At 44.5% G+C, this 20,149-nt stretch overlaps 1 protein-coding gene across 1 annotated transcript in view; it reads left to right on the top strand.

Annotated features, from left to right (window-relative positions):
- The first annotated feature begins 16,256 nt into the window (after positions 1-16,256).
- FBLN5 (fibulin 5) overlaps positions 16,257-20,149 on the top strand; it is a 78,466-nt gene continuing 74,573 nt past the window's right edge. Inside the window, exon 1 of the mRNA XM_023205483.1 lies at positions 16,257-16,746. Within this exon, the coding sequence (XP_023061251.1) occupies positions 16,730-16,746 (17 nt within the window). The 5' untranslated portion in view covers positions 16,257-16,729. The remainder of the gene's footprint in view (positions 16,747-20,149) is intronic.

Here is a 20,149-nt window from a genome sequence, read left to right on the forward strand (position 1 = left end):
CACTCCCCCTGCTTTAGACACCAGTGTTACTTGCTAAAAAGAAATTTTACCTCGATGTCATTTTTTTTATTTTTATTTATTTATGTATTTATTTTTTGAGACAGAGTCTCACTCTGTTGCCCAGGCTGGAGTGTAGTGGTGTGATCTTGGCTCACTGCAACTTCCGCCTCCCGGGTTCAAACGATTCTCCTGCCTCAGCCTCTCGAGTAGCTGGGATTACAGGTGTGTGCCACCATACCTGGCTAATTTTTGTATTTTTAGTAGAGACGGGGTTTCACTATGTTGGCCAGGCTGGTTTTGAACTCCTGACAGGTGATCTGCCCACCTCGGCCTCCCAAAGTGCTGGGATTACAGGCGTGTGCCACCGTGCCCGGCCCTAATAGCATTCTTTAATTTGTGTGTATGCATGTGTATGTGTCAAATGTTTAAAACATTTACGAGGAGACAATTGGGTATTAGGAGGGACATCCGACTATGGTGGTGTGAAGAGGTCAGCCAATTCTCCTTGTAAGAAACAAGTATAAAACTAAAATTGTCACAACCAACCATTTGGGAGCTCTGGAAATTGACCAAAGGCAGACAAGAAATTGAGTTATTTTTGAAAAGCTTCTAGAGCTTTGGGTGGGAACCTGGAGTCTGTGGCCTTCCTACCTGGGTCTTCCGTCACCCCTCAAACCTCCTGGCTTTTCTAGCCCTGAACTGGTATGAAAACCAGCAGCTTTGTTGCCTGAGGTGGTGAACAATGGTGGAGGTTGGGTGGTGCAGGACCCATGATGTCAATTAAAAGTGGTGAACTTGGAAGGAAACAAATGGAGAAAACTCTGTTTTTCTAGCCTGAGATTGCAATTCCAGATAGGGCAAGTGGTCAGCAGAAATTTAAAGCGGACATCCTGAAACAGAGAGGCATAGAAGGGCCACGGTTGAGACTTCAGAGCGCCCCATGGGACGGAAAAGCCTAGACCAGCATGAGACTGGCCTTTGAGTGAGCTGCTGAACCTACACTCAGATCCCTCCGCGGTGCATGCAAGCCTTTCGAGGCGCCAGGTGTTTAACCAGCACAGCTATGCAGGAGCGACCCCTGGGAAGCCAGACCAAAAGATAAGAAGACTGTAAAACTAAGCAGAGATGTGAGCAGCCACATTCTCTTGTGTGGGAGGCAGATTCTGCAGTTACATTCAATCAAGCTTTAAAAAAAATCAAACTATGTCAGAATCAATACTTGCTAAATCGTCTAGTTTTAAACCAGAAATTATGAGTAAGACAAAGAAGAAAGTGAGGCCCATACTCAGGAAAAAGCAGTCCAAAGAAACTGTGTGGGTCTGGAAGTTGGATTTAACCCACAAAAACTTGAAAGCAGCAATTGCAAATACGAAGTATTAAAGGAAAGTATATCTAAAGAACACCGAGTAAGATATTAACACTTGCGTACTCATTCCCAAGCTTTATCAAATCAGGTGCCATATTTTCAATCGAACAGGATGCCATATTTTCTAAAGAATTTAAAAAATACTTTTACTTAAAACTTTGAACATAGACATGAAAGTAGAGTGAGTAACATAGTGATTCCATGTACTCATCACCAGCCTTAGCAATTATCCATTCAAGCTTATCAACTCTTTTCTTTTTCTTTTCTTTTCTTTTCTTTTCTTTTTTTTTTTTTTTTTTTTTTTTTTTTTTTTTTTTTTTTTTTTTTTGAGACGGAGTTTTGCTCGTGTTGCCCAGGCTAGAGTGCAATGGCATGATCTTGGCTCACTGTATCCTCAGCCTCCCAGTTTCAAGCGATTCTCCTGCCTCAGCCTCCCGAGTAGCTGGGATTACAGGCATGCGCCACCACGCCCAGCTAATTTTGTATTTTTAGTAGAGATGGGGTTTCTCCATGTCGGTCGGGCTGGTTGCCAACTCCCGACCTCAGGTGATCCGCCCGCCTCAGTTTCCCAAAGTGCTGGGATTACAGGCGTGAGCCACCCCGCCAGATCCCAAGCTTATCAACTCTTGTTTCATCTTGGGCCCCCACCTACTTCCTTTTTAAAAATTTTGAAAGGATTTTTACATAACATCTTAAAACTACCATAAGAAGCAAATAGGAGTAACAAATCTTGTTATTCTTTTTAGGACAATGTAGACGATCAAATGATGTCTGTCTCTCCTGTTCCTGAACTCTTAGGAATGTTTTGGGATTTGTTTTGATTTTGTTTTGTTTTTCAGGAGTGTAGCAATTTTATTCAACGATTCCTTTCCAGGTGGACCTTCAGTTTGGTTTAAGTTTTTGACAGTACAAATAAAGCTAAAATAAACATTTCGTATATATTTTTTAAAAACAAAAACATACCTGTGAGGCTGGTATTATGATCCCATTTCACAAAGGAGGAAAGAAGTTACCCCATAGCCAAATTGTCAGAGCTACTCTTGTTTCCACAGCAGACTGTAAAACATGCCCCCGTAGGTTATTAAATCACTAATCTATCTAGGTGTTTGGTGACATTTGTCAAAAACAAAAATTTTGTTTTGATCATTAGTGATATGAGTTGTTGCTCCTGAGAAAAATTAGCCAAAGGGTCAATTACTTCTTGAACATTCCCTTAAAAGTGATCATGTGACCATGCTGTTGGGAGGAGGCTACATGTTCAGCTCGTGTGTATGTGTGTGTGTGTACACACACACATACACACACACATCATTTAAGCTTTAGATGGACAATTTAGATCACAATTATTTATTACAAAATTAATTTGAAATTTGATCTAGGAAAACAGAATTCCTCTATTGTCTAATTCTTGAGATATGCTGGATAAAGACTCTCTACACCAGGGGTGTCCAATCTTTAGGCTTCTCTGGGCCACAGTGGAAGAATTGTCGTGGGTCACACATAAAATACACTATTGATAGCTGATGAGCTAAAAAAAAAAAAAATCACAAAAAAAATCATAATATTTTAAGAAAGTTTACAAATTTGTGTTGGGCCACATTCAGAGCCATCCTGGGCCACATGCCAGGGACCGGACACGCTTGCTCTATGCTGTTCATGTGATTTATGTTTAATAAAATACCCAAATATTACAATATAGTGATAATACTTGCTGAAGCAATTTCATTAGGATATAACATCTACCAGGAAAAAATTAGTCTTTATTCAGCAGATATTACTGAGTACATGTCAGGCTGTGCACATAGTTATAATGGTGAAAAGGACTGTGAGTGCTTTTGAGGAATTCACTGTTTACTGAAAGAGACAGAGCATTATAAAATGTGTTATAAAATGGAGGCAGAGTCAAGATATCGTGGGAAAAAAATTGGGAGATCTAACTTTGGAGGTCTCTAATAATCTCATAAGAGAGGTGCCATTTGATCTGTCTTCTTAAAAGTTGGAAAATACTAGCCTAAAGATTAGAGTCTAGAGGGACCCACGCTAGCATCATCTATATAGCATGGCTTAAAAACTGTTTATGTCTAAGAAATCAAAAACCAGAAAAAGGCCGGGTGAGGTGGCTCACGCCTATAATCTCAGCACTTTGGGAGGCTGAGGTAGGTGGATCACTTGAGGTCAGGAGCTCGAGACTAGCCTGGCTAACATGGTGAAACCCTGTCTCTACTAAAAATACAAAAATTAGCCTGGTGTGGTGGGGGGTGCCTGTAGTCCCAGCTACTCCGGAGGCTGAGGCAGGAGAATTGTATGAACCCGGGAGGTGGAACTTGCAGTGAGCCGAGATTGCGCCACTGCACTCCAGCCTGGGCGACAGAGCGAGACTCCATCTCAAACAAAAAAAAATAGTCAACAAAACTGAGAAACCTAGATTCACAGCTTATTGAAAAAAAAAAAAAAAACATGGTCTGATAGTCTAAATACATGTAAGGCAAATGGAAAAAGAAGACAGGCATGGTGGTGTGCACCTGTAGTTCCAGCTACTTAGGAGGCTGAGGCAGGATGACTTGAGACCAGAAGTTCAAGGCTACAGTAGTGTGCTATCATGGCACCTCTGAATAGCCACTGCACTCCAGCCTGGGCAACATGGGGCAACACCCCATCCATTAAAAAAAAAAGAAAGAAAGAAAGAAAAAATTCTCCATTTTTTTGCAATTCATTCAAATTTTCTGAAAACTCAGAACTATAAATGAAACCCAACTATATGTAAATTAATCCACCTGAACTATGTTGAGTATTTTCATTCATTTTTCAAAATGGAATAATGTTTAAGATAAGTTTAAATGACACTGATTATTTACCAAACCTACAGTGGCTCAAAGACTAAATCATGAGAAATTTTCATGTGTGTACAAAAACTTTTGTTTCTAGTCATACTCTGCATAAGTAGATTTTTTAAATTACTAGATATTTTAATACCGTTATTGGAGTTGTAAATGATATGCAGGACTTCATGGGTCAAAAAAAGAAAAATGCCTTTATAATTTATTTATTTATTTTTGAGATGGGGGGTTTCACTCTGTTGCCCAGGCTGGAGTGCAGTAGTGTCATCTCGGCTCACTGCAGCCTCTGCCTCCTGGGCTCAAGCAATTCTCCCACTTCATTCTCCCAAGTAGCTGGGACCACAGGCACATGCCACCACATCTGGAAAATTTTTGTATTTTTGGTAGAGACGGGGTTTCTCCATGTTGTCCAGGCTGGTCTCGAACTCCTGAGCTCAAGTGATCCGCCCATCTTGGCCTCCCAAAATGCTTGGATTACAGGCGTGAGCCACTGTGCCCAACCTATAATTTAAATTAAGACCAACTGTTTAAAATTACTTATATATTTTTTTTTTTTCTCCTAGGGACAGGGTCTGTGTCACCCAGGCTGGAGTGCAGTGATGCAATCATAGCTTACCATAGCCTCAAACTCCTAGGCCCATGCAGTCCTTCTGACTAGGCCTCCCAAAGTACTAGGACTACAGGTGTAAGCCACCGTATCTGGCCTGGTACAGGAATGTTATTGAAATCTGACATCCCATCGGTATACACTGAGAAGTTTACATGGCTTTGGGCCAGTTAGGGTGTGGAGGCTCCTGACGGATCCTGGACCCTGTGCTACCCTCTGTGGTTGTGACCTGGGCTGGGGCCTCTGTACTTCGCATTCTCTTTGCCCTGAAGTGAACTGCTATTTGATCAGTGTCCACCACTGCCCCAGAGGGGTGCAGGAACTTATGCACCTGTCATGTGCAAAGCACAGGGCAGTAGGACAATGGCGTCACCCAGCCATCTCCCAAGGCTCCTCTCACCACTAATCCCATTCTTTTGGTTCTAAGTTGGACGCTGCAGGGAAGTGGAGCCCAGGTGTTCTCCAATTCTCCTTCAGCTTATCTGGGGCTCTTACATGATCCTACAGTCTCAACCCTCACCTCCTGGGTTGAGCCCAGGCAGTTTCTTACTCTGCTTTCATCCTCTGATCCTCTCTACTTCCTGACTTCTCCCCCACATTTATTTTCCTGGGTACAGAAAAGCTGTTCTGGTATCATAAAATTTCTCTATGCTATGACCTTAGAAAATGTTTCTTCCAGCAAAGTCTGTGTTTCAAGACTATTGTCTCATCGTAGACTCAAAAAAGTCTAATTCGAAATTAAATTATCATACTTTTGCTGTCATAATTTCTCGTCCTAAACCAACTTCCAATGCAGCTTTAGATTTGAGATTTTAGAACAGAATGTTCCTTAGAGGAGTCCCAGGAGTAATTAGAGATCCTATCCGTAGATTAAGGTGGATAATGGTAAAAACTCACCGTGCCTGTAAGTATTACTGATGGTTTTCACAGGTATCCTGAAGGAAAGGAAAACGGGTCAAGGGAGAGGGGAAAAAAAGAAAGTCAGACTTTTTTTTAAAATTGTTATTTAGTTTTTATTTCATAATCGTAAACTTAACTCAACTCTGCAATCCAGCTCGGCATGGGAGAGAACAAGGAAAACATGGACCCCAAAGGGAACTGCAGCGAGAGCACAAAGATTCTAGGATGCTGCGAGCAAATGTGGTGGAGGGTGCTCTCCTGAGCTACAGAAGGAATGGTCTGGTGGTTAAGATAAAACACAAGTCAAACTTATTCGAGTTGTCCACAGTCAGCAATGGTGATCTTCTTGCTGGTCTTGCCATTCCTGGACCCAAAGTGCTCCATGGCCTCCACAACATTCATGCCTTCTTTCACTTTGCCGAAGACCACATGCTTGCCATCCAAGCACTCAGTCTTGGCAGTGCAGATGAAAAACTGGGAACCATTTGTGTTGGGTCCAGCATTTGCCATGGACAAGATGCCAGGACCTGTATGCTTTAGGATTAAGTTCTCATCTTCAAATTTCTCCCCATAGATGGACTTGCCACCAGTGCCATTATGGCGTGTGAAGTCACCACCCTGACACATAAACCCTGGAATAATTCTGTGAAAGCAGGAACCTTTATAACCAAATCCTTTCTCTCCAGTGCTCAGAGCACGAAAATTTTCTGCTGTCTTTGGAATCTTGTCTGCAAACAGTCGAAGGAGACACGGCCCAAGGGCTCGCCATCAACGGCAATGTCAAAGAACACGATGGGGTTGACCATGGCTAGTAGTACAGGATTTTCCTCGGCGGTAGCATCTGCAAAAAGCTGAAAGTCAGACTTTTATCACACATGATAAAGTGGAAAAAAATCTATTGAAACTCATTTTTAAATTGTTACATAATTCCTCCCAAACAGAAAAGTCTAAGGAAGAGTTAATACAGGTCCATGAACCCATATTCCAGCTTTGATAGTTAACACGATTTTGCTGATCTCATTTCATTTATCCTCCATTAATTTAGTAGGCCCTTCTAAGTGATAAAGACACGTTAGAAATTATGAGATCTTACAAAATAACAACAATTCTTTATTCTCTAACACCTAGTCTATATTCAGATTCTCTCATTATATCGAAGGTGTGTCTTTACACACACTTGATTAATACAAATCAGGACCCAAACACAATGCAAATGTTGCATTTGCTTATTCTGTTTCTGCACCAGTTATTTGCCTCTGCTCTTGGATCTATTCACTGTCCTGTCTCCTCCTAGCTCTGCTGGTATCGTGCACATTTTTCTTCTCAAGCTTCTTTGCCACTGGCTTCCCATTGAGTTCAGCCAACTCAATGGGAAGTACACATAGGAGACTCAAAGGATGAGAGGAGGGAAAAGCCAGGGCATTTCTCCCAGCCTCTGCCTCTGACAGTGACCGCTTCTCCAGCCCTCTAGCGGCCTCCACCTGATGCAATTCTTGTAGGTGGGCCCCACTCCTGGGTTCTGGTCACATCATCTCCTCTTCCTTAGTCCTTCTAGCTCTAGGGGAGGTAGTGGCTTCCTGAAGGAGCATAGCTCTGGGTTGCCTCAACATTCCATTTGGCATTTCAGCTCTTTCAACTCTTTTGAAACTAGTTCCCTGTGTTCAATTCCTCTGCCGAACTACCTGGTACAGGCTATATTTTTTTCCTGGACAGGTCCTGATGACACAGGCTTTTCCCCTCATTTCTATTTCTTTACACCCTCCCTCCCTTTTTGAATTCTTTTATGCTATTGTTTCTTCCTCAGGGGTCTTTAAATTTTTTCCTCTATTCTCTATACTCCTTGCAAACTGGCAGTCATGTCAGATCTAGAGCCATGCTGGGTGATGTGAGAGCCACCAGCCACATGTGGTTATTTAAATGTCAACTTAGGCCAGGAGCAGTGACTCACGCCTGTAATTCCAGCACTTTGGGAGGCTGAGACAGGCAGATCACTTGAGGTCAGGAGTTCGAGACCAGCCTGGCCACCATAGTGAAACCCCGTCTCTACTAAAAGTACAGAAATTAGCTGGGCGTGGTGGTGGGCTCCTGTAATGCCAGCTACTCGGGAGACTGAGGCAGGAGAATCACTTGAACCTGGGAGGCAAGGGTTGCAGTGTGCCGGGATTTTGCCATTGCACTCTAGCCTGGATGACAAGAGCGAAACTCCGTATCAAAAAAAAAAAAGTAAACTTAAATTAGTTAAACAAAACAAAAAATTTGTACTGGCCACATTTCAAGTTCTCAGTGGGCACACGTGGTTAGTCACTGCCACATTGGACAGGGCAGACACAGAACATTTCCAGCATGGCAAAAAGTTCAGCTTGATGTTGCCATTCTAGAAGCTCGATTAAATTCAAGTCCAATACTTTTAGGCAAAAATACTTACAGGGAAGGCTTGTGTTGGGAGAACCTGTTGCTTAAAAATCATTCGGAGCTGCTGAGAAAGTAACAATTTTTCATCAGAATCACCTGGGTTGTTTGTAAAATGCAGATTCCTCCCCCCACACCCCTTTAATCTCAGGATGTAAGGCCTAGTTTATTCATTTTAACAAGCTCTCAGATGACTCTCTTGCACTCACTCTGTCATTTGAAACCTCGGTTTTAAGACAGTCTTAACTGTCTTCAAGACCAAACATTCAAGCTATGAGATCCTGTCTCTCTACGTGTGGTGTTAAAAGTTCTTTCTCTTATGAAATATGATGATGTGATATATCATGGTTGTATTTTCTTTTGTTTTTACTGGCAAAATTAAAAATTGGCACCTAATATTATTCTCTCCAATTTCAAGGTGGTTGACTTTACTAGTCTGGTACATTCAAGATTCTGGGAGCCACTAATACGGTCTAATGAGGACTGTAAGTAGGAAATGAGGTAAATGGACCATCATACCCTTTTACAGTCACAGTAAATATGTTAGGGTTGCCCAAAATCTCAATCCATATTAAATGTCAGAAAACAAATTGACAAGAACAAAACAGAGATGGCAGATGAAGGAAGGTCATTACCAGTTTTTGAGCGCAACTCTGGGGGTCCCCGGCAGAGTCTGCTTGCCTGAAGTCTCTAGGACAGAGCCCACATTTTGCACATGGTTATGTGTCAAAACCACAGTCAGCTAAAACAGTAAGAAAAGCCCAGGTGTTTTAATGATTTGCTGAATTTCCTGGAAATTCCACGTATGCCTAGAAAATCCTGACATTCTCAAACTAGTTGGTTACATTAAAGTACAGGCTGGGCACAGTGGCTCACGCCTATAATCCCAGCACTTTGGGAGGCCGAGGCAGGTGGATCACTTGAGGTCAGGAGTTCAAGACCAGCTTGGGTAACAGCGCGAAACCTCATCTCTACTAAGAAAATACAAAAATTAGCTGGGCGTGGTGCTTGGCGCCTGTAATCCCAGCTACTCAGGAGGCTGAGGCAGGAGAATTGCTTGAACCCAGGAGGCGGAGGTTGCAGTGAGTCGAGATTATACCACTGCAGTCCAGCCTAGGCAACAGAGGGAGACTCCATCTCAAAAAAAAAGTATGTGATCAGAATTATAGAGGGAAAGGCCAGGCTCAGCAGCTCATGCCTGTAATCCTAGCACTTGGGGAGACCGAGGTGGGAGGATTGCTTGAGGTCAGAAGTTTGAGACCAGCCTGGGCAACATAGCAAGACCCTATCTCTAAAAAATAAAAATAAAAAATTAACCAGGCATAGTGGTGCACACCTGTAGTCCCAGCTACTGCAGGGATTGAGGCAGGAGGATCCCTTGAACCCAGGGGTTTGATGTTACAATGAACTATGATAATTCACTGCACTTCAGCCTAGGTGACAGAGTGAGACCCTGTCGCTTAAAAAAAAAAAAAAATGTAGGGGTAAACACTCAGGAAAACTTAAAGCCATGGATGAAAGAGAGAAGATTAATCATCAACTAGAGACATGGGAACGATTAGAGGTGGAGAAAAGAGTGCTGTGTTTGGCCAGGAGGGATCACTAGGCAACTTAGGGAGCATTATGTGGGTGAATGGTGGGAACTTAGCCAGATTTTAGAGGGTTAAGGTGGGACTAGGTAGTGAGGAGGTGGCTGAGACAAGTACTCAGTGAGAAGTCTGACCAAGGGAGGAGGAGAGAGGAAGCCTCTGGGGGCATCAGAAACAACAGACACTCCTCCACTCCCCAGCGGCAGGACGGGCGGAACAGTGGGGTGGAGCCTCTGCCCAATGCTGAACTCAGGTGTTGGCTGTCATTTTAGTTTTCTGACTGTTTTGGGCCAAGTTTGGATAATATGTGAAACCAAAGGCTTTACTAGTGTTCAGAAAAAGGAGAGAGAGCGAGACAGAGCAATGATGGAAGGACCCATGGAGTTCTGGAATATTCCTGCAGGGCTGAGACAGTGAGGAAAGTAGCCAGGGAAGCTGTGAGTAGAGAAAGCAGGCTTGGTAAACTGGAAGGAAGGAAGGCTCTAGAATCCAACAGTCTGGTGGGGGCTTGAGTTTGGACCCCTGATTATCTGCATGGCCCCAATATTCCTGTACCTGTTTATCCACAAAACGGAGGGTTTCCTATTTCACCGGGTTATTTTGGGGGTCAAAGGAGAGGAGCTGTAGCGTCTAACATAATCATAGACATTCAATAATGCCCCTCTCCCTATTTTGCATTTGCTCATAAAAAGGCATTACAATATAATTATTTTTGGACAGTAAAAAAATAAAAATTTTGTTTATTATTGAGATAGGGTCTTGCTGTGTCACCCAGGCTGGAGTGCAGTAGAACACCCACGACTTACTGCAGCCTTGGCCTCCTGGGCTCAAGCAATCTTCCTGCCTCAGCCTAATGAGTAGCTGGGACTACAGGCACACACTACCATGCCTGGCTAAGTTTTAAAATTTTTTTTTTTTTTTTTTTTGAGACGGAGTCTCGCTCTGTCGCCCAGGCTGGAGTGCAGTGGCCGGATCTTGGCTCACTGCAAGCTCCGTCTCCCGGGTTAACGCCATTCTCCTGCCTCAGCCTCCCCAGTAGCTGGGACTACAGGTGCCCGCCACCTCGCCTGGCTAGTTTTTTTTTTTGTATTTTTTAGTAGAGACGGGGTTACACCAGGTTAGCCAGGATGGTCTCGATCTCCTGACCTCGTGATCCGCCCGTCTCGGCCTCCCAAAGTGCTGGGATTACAGGCTTGAGCCACCGCGCCCGGCTTTAAAATGTTTTATAGAGACAAGGGTTTCATCATGTTGCCCAGGCTGGTCTTGAACCCCTGGCCTCAAGCAATCCTCCTGCCTAAACCTCCCGAGTTGATGGGATTACAGGCATGTGCCACGTTGCTCAGCTCTGATTTAATATTAATAGTCAACATATATCATTCAATCTATAATTTTGTGAGTTTTCTGCCAATTTGACATATTGCTTTACAAAAAAATAAAATTGCTTATTTGTCTTTCAACCCACAGTGACAAAGTGAAGAAACTGAGCTTCATTGGAACCAGGAAGATCTCATTCAGCAGATGATAACCTCTTACATTGATGCTCCAATTTGCATTTTGTAAAGTTGTTTTATAGTTTTGATTGTGTTTGATTCTGATGATAGGAGGTGGAGCAGGTGATAGGATTCCCATTTTGCAAATGAAAAAGCAAAAACACTTTGTTTTGTTTTGTTTTTGAGACAGAGTCTTGCTCTGTCGCCCAGGCTGGAGTGCAGTGGTGCAATCTTGGTTCACTGCAACTTCTGCCTCCCAGGTTCAAACAATTTTTCTGCCACAGGCTCCCAAGTAGCTGGGACTAGGCTGCATGCCACCATGCCCGGCTAAGTTTTGTATTTTCAGTAGAGACACGAGGGTTTCACCATGTTGGCCATGGTCAACCTGAGGTCAGGAGTTTGGCCAGGTCTCAAACTCCTGACCTCAGGTGATACGCCCGCCTCAGCCTCCCAAAGATCGGGATTACAGGCATGAGCCACTGTGCCTGGCCCAGCAAAAACACTTTGAAAAGAAAGCGATGATCTCTGGAAGCCAGCAAGGGTTATTTAGCAGTTCATGCCAAAGGAAGCTTTTTCCTTTTTAAAATAGACTTGCTAGGTCTGGAAATGCTGTAGGTAACATGTGTTTTGATGTTAGCAGAACGCTTGACAAAGTGTCTCACAAAGTCTTTGTGGACACGGGGAACCGTTTTAATGGACAGGCAGCTTGTTATGTAGAAGAGGGAGGAACCTGTCCCTGCAGAGGGGAGAATTAGAATCCATGGATGTTAGTCACATACAGGGAAGCAGATTTGGGTTCAGCTCAAGAAAGAACTTTCAGTAAGTCTGGCTCTTTTGTGAGAGAAGATGGTCTCACCTGGAGTCAGACGATGAGCAGTGACCCCAAAATAGTGAAGAAAGAGAAGGGATTAGTGCCAATCTGGATGGATTGCTTCACTCCGACTGTCCCAGTAACATTTATTTATGTTTTATTTCCAGACAGAGTTTTGCTCTTGTTGCCCAGTCTGGAGAGCGATGGTGCAATCTCGGCTCACGGCAACCTCCATCTCCCAGGTTGAAGCAATTCTCCTGCCTCAGCCTCCCTAGTAGCTGGGATTACAGGCATGCACCACCAAGCCTGGCTAATTTTTGTATTATTATTAGTACTAGTATTATTTTGTATTATTATTAGGTCTCAAACTCCTGACCTCAGGTGATCTGCCTGCCTCAGCCTCCCAAGGTGCTGGGATTATAGGCATGAGCCACCACACCCACCCTCCCGGTAGCATTTTTACTGATAACTGTGATAAAGTCAAAGAAGTCACATTCAGCAGCTCTGTAGCTGTCAAAGCTGAGAGTGACATTTAGTACTTTAGACAACAATTCATGTTGAGAGAAATATGTTTTTTGGTTTTTTTTTTTTTGACAGAGTCTCACTCTGTCGCCAGGCTAGAGTGCAGTGGTGAGATCTCAGCTCACTGCAACCTCTGCCTCCTGGGTTCGAGCAATCCTCCTGCCTCAGCCTCCTGACTAGCTAGGATTACAGGTGCACGCCACCACACCCAGCTAATTTTTGTAGTTTTAGTAGACAGGGTTTTACCATGTTGACCAGAATAGTCTCCATCTCCTGACTTCGTGATCCGCCCACCTCAGCCTCCCAAAGTGCTGGGATTACAGGTGTGAGCCACCACGCCTGGCCGAGAGAAAGATCTTAGACAGTGAATAAAAATGTAATAAGGACATATGTAAAACCTTGTTCTTGCTTAAAAAGAATTTGCAGTCCAAGTACAGGGCAGAGAAGACGCTGTTACGTAGCCTGTGCATTACAAGTTGTTTTTGTTGGTGCAAATTCAGTATGAACCAGGAGGCGGAAACTGCCAGAGGAGATGGACAGGCTGCCTCAGGGTCACGGGGCACATGAGACCAGTTGAAAATCCCTGGGATGTTCGGCCTGTAGATGAGAATGAATAGTAACGCGGGCAATGAGTGGAAGGGTAATAGGATGCTTGTTGTTTCCAAGTGGGGAAGGGGGTCCTAGCTTTAGAGGGGAGAATTAGATTCCATGAACGGTAATTACGTACAGGGAAGTGGATTTGGGTTCAACTGAAGAGAGAATTTTCTAACAATGTGAGCTATTCAATAGTGAAATGGGCTTTTTTGTGAGGCTGTGATTTCCTTGTCCACAGAAGTGGATAATTTACCATTTATTAAGGATATTTTGGAGAGCATTGTGTAGGGAATGGGAATGCGGACACAGTGAAAATCAAAAGGATAACTTTTATTTCATTCCTGCGACAACCCTGAGAGATGTTATCATCGCCATCTTGCAGATGAGAAAACTGAGATGTTGAGAGGGTAGGAGGCAAAATCAAGACTCAGACCCAAGTGTTTTATGGCAGTCTTCGTTTTCTCCTCCTTTCCAACCCTACAGTTTTAAGATGGAAACAATCTCTCATCCAAGATGGGTCCCAGGACAGTTTTGCTTCCAACGGTCTCAATTTACCTATGTAGGAAACGGGTATATTGATTTCCTGTCCTTCCCTGTTCTTCAGGAAGGTTGACAGTATCTGCGAGGTGAATGGACTGAGTCCCTTAAAACTCTTCCTACCCCCACAACTAGTTCTACATCAGATATTTTGTTTTATTATTTTGAATATTACTCATATTTTGAATAGACAATACAGGTACAAGGCACAAAATTCAAGTTATACCAAAAAGTGGGCAATAAGAAGCTAATTTTCCTCTCCTATCTATTCTCCAATTGTCTGCCCAGTTTCCCTCCTAGGAGACGGTTACAGACCACATGTTTAAACCCCCGGATTCATATGTTGAAATCTGAATCCCCAAGGTGATGGCTCTAGGAGATGAGGCCTTCAGAAGGTGATTAGATCATGATGGTGAAGCCCTCATGAATGAGACCAGTGCCCTTATAAAAGGAACCCCAGTTTCTGGCCAGGCGTGGTGGTTCACGCCTGTAATCTCAGCATTTTGGGAGGCCAAGGCCCGTGGATTGCCTGAGCCCAGGAGTTCAAGACCAGCCTGGCCAACATGGCAAAACCCCATCTCTACTAAAAATACAAAAATTAGCCGGCCTGGTGGTGCGTGCCTATAATCCTAGCTACTTGGGAGGCTGAAGCAGGAGAATCGTTTGAACTTGGGAGGTGGAGGTTGCAGTGAGCCGAGATTACGCCACCACACTCCAGCCTGGGTGACAGAGGGAGACTCCATCTCAAAAAAGGAACACCAGTCTCCCTCTCTCCATCACGTGAGGACATAGCGAGAAGACAGCCATCTGCAACCAGGAGAGGACCCTCATGGGAACCCGGCCATGCCCACACCCTGATCTTAGACTTCCAGCCTCTAGAACTGGGAGAGAGAAACGTTATTGCGTAAGCCACCCAGTCTACGGTATTCTGTTATGGTAGCCTGAGTTAAGACCAATAATACTCATGGTTTCTCATGCATCCTTCAAGTGATATCTTTTCTGTACGTGTACAAGCAAGAACTTATGTATTTATTTATTTTTCCCGCAAATGATGGCATGCTTTACACACAGTTCTGCAGCTTACTTTTTACATTTATTACTATATTAGATCAATCTATGTGAAATTACCAATATTCTACTGTTTTGACCCACAAAATATATTGGAAATCCTTCAATATCACTGCATACGGAGCTGTTTCAGTCTTTCAAAATAAGTATAACATACGTAAGACTTCACAAATATTAAGTGTATACATCCCTATATAACCAGCATCCAGATCAATAATTAGATTATTACCAGCACCCAGAAGGGGCCAGGCCCCCTCCCAGTCACTATCTGACTTTGAATTTTATATAAATGGAGTCGTCCAATGTGGACTCTTATGTATCTAGGTTTTAACTGGTTACACAATAGTCCCTTTGGAAGCCCCTTACTTTATTTAACCCTATTGGTGCCTTGCTGATTAACCTTAAAGGTGTTTATAATCTTCTGCTTTTACAAACAATGGGGAGATGAACAACCATATAAACATAAGGTATTTTAAAAAGTGTTTTATAGGAAATTTCAAACACATACACAGAAAATAGACTAGACTAGTATAATGGACACAGCTTCAACAACTATCTACATTCTGTTATTCTCCTTTGAGTAGAATTCCATTAACTTACCCCCAAAAATGCCTTAGGGAAGGCTGAATATGTAGACTTCAGAGGCTCAGCTGTACCAGTGAATAGCTGTGTGACTACGGGGAAGTTACCTAACCTCTCTTATCTTCACCTCCAATAACATGGAGATGATCATTCCTACTGCTTAGAGTGGTGGTGAGGACAGGGGACCTGGATCAGGGCTTTTCGGCTGCAGGTAGAAGACGCAGGTGGAAGCAGATGGGAATGGCCACAGTCAATCCACTGGCGTTTTATAGAGTGACTGCCTTCTGTAAGATTTCATTGACCAAAGTTCTCCAATGGCTTAAAAGAAAAAACAAAAAGCAAACAAAACAGGAAAAAGAAATCGGTTGAAGCCTCCACTAGAATGAACGCAAAGGACTTAGCATGTCTTATGTGCTGTTTCCACCATTCTGCTTTTCCAGACTGTCCCTTCTTCAAATCACCGTTTAACTTGTTAAAATCACTTTCGAGCCAGGGCGCACTTTTCCAGCAAAGCGAGAAAATGCCAGGGAGAATCGGGAGATGAGGGCAGGGAGAGAAGAGCGTCCTAACTAAGACTTGCATTGCACAAGCTGAAGTCTGGAATTCGCACCCGCGGGATTCCATCCTCCTCCTCCTCCCTACCCCGCTGCTCCCCACCCCTTCTTCGGGAAGATCGCGACTCTCCCGTGGCTCGCCCCAAGCCTCTGCTTCGTAGGTTCTGGTTTCCCAATCGATCGTGAGTTTCTAGTCCCTGGAGCTGCGTGGGTCGTGAGTTCAAGTCCCTTTCCTTCCGGAGGCGACAACGTTCCCGCGGGTCCCCGTGCCACGCAGCGCGGGCGTGCACGCCCCTCCCCGCCGGGCCGCGCTGCCAGACCCGCCCCGCCCCTGGGTGGGAAGGTCAAGGGGCCCGGGCCCTCCCAGCCCCCCGCACCCCTGCGCGCGCCCGCCCCTCGCCTCCTGCCCGGGCGCTCGCAGCCGAGCCCGGCCGGGGAAGGGCTCTCCTCCCAGCGCCGAGCACTGGGCCCTGGCAGACGCCCCAAGATTGTTGTGAGGAGTCTAGCCAGTTGGTGAGCGCTGTAATCTGAACCAGCTGTGTCCAGACGGAGGCCCCATTTGCATTGTTTAACATACTTAGAAAATGAAGTGTTCATTTTTAACATTCCTCCTCCAATTGGTTTAATGCTGAATTACTGAAGAGGGCTAAGCAAAACCAGGTGCTTGCGCTGCGGGCTCTGCAGTGGCTCGGAGGACCCTGGCGCTCTCCCCGTGTCCTCTCCACGACTCGCTCGGCCCCTCTGGAATAAAACACCCGCGAGCCCCGAGGGCCCAGAGGAGGCCGACGTGCCCGAGCTCCTCCGGGGGTCCCGCCCGCGAGCTTTCTTGTCGCCTTCGCATCTCCTCCTCGCGCGTCTTGGACATGCCAGGAATAAAAAGGTGGGTTCTCGGCGCTGGACTTTTCTTTCTCCAGGGTCTGGAAACCTTGCTAAAAATCCGATGGGTGGAAACTGGTTATGGCTGTGATTCAGGCGGTGTCAGGATACTGGAAAAGGCATGAGCTAGTGATGCAATGATATTGTTAATTATAAAAAGCTGCGCCTCTGTAATTTCCATCTTGAAGGGTTCTTCTGGGAGTGGGTATTTTCTAATACAGTTTCAAAAGTCAGCATCAGAGAGGGCTGCGAAATTCTCAGCGCTTCATTCCTCTTTCTTTTTTGGAAAGGGCAGCAACTTTGTCGTTTTAAGGGATTCGTGTATATATTTTTTAAATTTCGGGAGGCCAATTACTAGTTCACTAGCAAGTACTGTGCCGCATCGGCTGATAGACAAGCAGACGGGCCAGCTAAACATCGCGGGGCCGGATTTGCTCTATGTCTGTGTGGGATTCTCACAGAAGTTTCAAGCCAATGAGAAGTGGGAACTGCAGACAGAGATACATGTAAGCTAATGTTTTGCTATTCTTTAAGGAAATTGCAATTCCAGTTAAGTAATCCTTAAGTCTTGGAGAACTTTACCTAGATGACACCCACAGTCTTTATTCAGCGAGTTCTTGAAAATATACTGCTTTGAACAAATTAACCTTATGAGTGCGTGTACGTGTCTGTGGGTTGTGTGTGTGTGTGTGCTGAAAACTAAGCTGTAACAATGTCATCCTGGATCGGGGACCAGCACATCTGTGACCGGCAGTCCTGGTATTTGGTTGGTCTCTCCGGCTTTCCTTGTGATTTAGGCTGAGGCACAAAACGGGCGAACCCACCTGCTTTAGAAAGTTCCCAGGACCAGTTATGAGCACCAACCTGCCTCCCCCAGCTGTTCTTATAGTTAGTTCGTTTTTGGAGTTTCTAGGTCTTTTTTTTTTTTTTTTTTTAATCACAAGGTGCAGCTATTCATGATGCTGTGAGGCAGTAAGTGCTTGGGTATTCTTTCATTTTAGGAAAATCCTATTAGCCTGGAACCTGTTTGGCCCCCAGGACTCAGCTGTAGCTCTTCCAGGAGGCTGGGCTTGAGGCAAGACCTGTCCCGGGGCTGCCTCTAGCCAAATGGAATGGGGCTGTGGGGAGTAAGGGGAAAAATGGGGTTAGCATGCCTTTGCCACTAGCTCTTGAAGTCCACTGTGTTGCAGTCAGCCTGTTCTGTCTCCAACATAAACGAGACAGGGTTTTATAACCAACTGAAAGGAAACTTCATGTGAAGAAACAGGAAAACATTGAAATTCATAATATACAGACTGGAAAATAAATTTGTTATTGTTCTTTCATTCCTTCCAGATATAAATCTGGCCATGGCAAATATCAAAAAGCCCTGGGATTTGGCTCTTCACTTTATAAGGTCAGAGCTGTCTCCAGTGTTCTAGAATCTGGCTCACCCAGGCACTTAGATGAAAACTCGTGCACTCTCAGCGTCCTTATTTTTTGGATTGGGGACTAGATAAAGGAAATGGCCTTGCATCTCCTAAGATCACATCAGGGCCCTATTCCCTCTGGATGTAACCTTAATTCCAGGTCCTCTAATACCCAGGGTTGCTGATCCAGATGAGCCATGTGTCCTGAAAGGGAGGGATTATGTTGTTGAAGTGCACGTTTGTAGTAACGGGCCACAGAATTCAGCCATGTCCCCAGGTTCACTGCTGTATTGAAGAAGCCTTCAAGATCACCTTCTCCAGGAAGTCTTGTCACTACCCACAGCCTGGTTGTTATGGCACCCAGTAGGTATTTCTTTCCATGCCCTTGCCAAGGTGTATAGACATTGTTGTGGCTCTCCAACTGGTTCTCAAGGATACTGGTTGTTTCTGTAGCTCCTCTGTCTAGCATCCACACCCACAAGCAGTAGTTGCTTGGATAAACCGCTGTTGAACTGAATAATAGTACTAGATAAAGCTCTGTTTTTGCATAGATTTTATTTTATTTATTTTTATTTTTATTTTTGAGATAGAGTCTCACTGTCTCCCAGGCTGAAGTGCAGTGGTGAAATCTCGGCTCATTGCAACTTCTGCCTCCTGGGTTCAGGTGATTCTTCTTCTTGGCCTCCCGAGTAGCTGGGACTACAGCCACCTGCCACCATGGTCGGCTAATTTTTGTATTTTTAGTAGAGATGGGGTTTCACCATGTTGCCCAGGCTGGTCTCAAACTTCTGACCTCAGGTGATCCACCCACCTCGGTCTCCCAAAGTGCTGGCATTAGAGGCATGAGCCACTGTGCCCGGCCTGATTTGGTATTTTTTTCTACCATAACCATTTTGAAAAGTCTAGTTCAGTAGTGTTAAATGCATTGACATTGCTGTGCAATCTCCAGAACTCTTCACCTTGCACGACTGAATCTCTGTAACTATTAAACAACAATTCCCCATCTTCCCCTCCCACTAGCCCCTGGTTACCACCATTCCACTTGTTGTCTCTGTAATTTTGACTACACTAGGTGCGTCGTATAAGTGGACCCAAGCAGCCTTTGTCTTTTTTGTGAGTGGCTTTTTTCACTTAACATAATGCCCTCAGGGTTCATTCATATTGTAGCATATGTCAGAATTTCCTTCCTTTTTAAGACTGAATAATATTCCCTTGTATGTACAGACTACAATTTGTTTATCCACATATCCATCGAAGGACTGTGTCCACCTTTAGGCTATTGTGAATAATGCTGCTATGGACACAGGTTTACAAATACCTGTTCAAGTCCCTGCTTTAAATTTTTGAGGGTCTATACCTAGAAGTAGAATGGCTGGATCACATGGAAATTCTATGTTTAGTGTTTTGGGAGTCATCCTACTGTTTTCCATAGAGACTGTACCATATTTACACCAACAGTGCACAAGGGTTTCACTTTCTCCGTATCCTCCCTAACGCTTGCTCTTTTCCATTTTTTAATAGCCTCATGAGTGTGAAGTAGTAGAGATTTTGTATTTTTATTTTATTTTTATTTTTTGAGCAGAGTCTCACTCTGTCTCAGAGCATGTGCCACCATGCCTGGCAAATTTTTGTATTTTTAGTAGAGAGACAAGGTTTCACCATGTTGGCCAGGCTGGTCTCGAACTCCTGACCTCAGGTGATCGTCCTGCCTCAGCCTCCCAAAGTGCTGGGATTACAGGCGAGAGCCACCGTACCTGGCCAGATTTTTTATTTTTAAAGCAATCTTGCTGACCACAATCTTACTGGATTAAAGCCTGTGCGTGGCGAAGGGCAGAGTTGCAGGCTCCCAGAGCATCACTGGCTTGCACATAGCAGAGCTGAGCCCTGGATTTGTAACTCCTCCTCCTATTTTCCTGTGGATTTCATTTTCCCCGGGCTGCACAGGTTCCCCGAGTCCTTTCCTCCATCAGGACTTGCTGGCAGTGGTTCCCGCAGGCC

Source organism: Piliocolobus tephrosceles, chromosome 6 (assembly GCF_002776525.5).
Source record: "Piliocolobus tephrosceles isolate RC106 chromosome 6, ASM277652v3, whole genome shotgun sequence".
NCBI lineage: Eukaryota > Metazoa > Chordata > Mammalia > Primates > Cercopithecidae > Piliocolobus > Piliocolobus tephrosceles.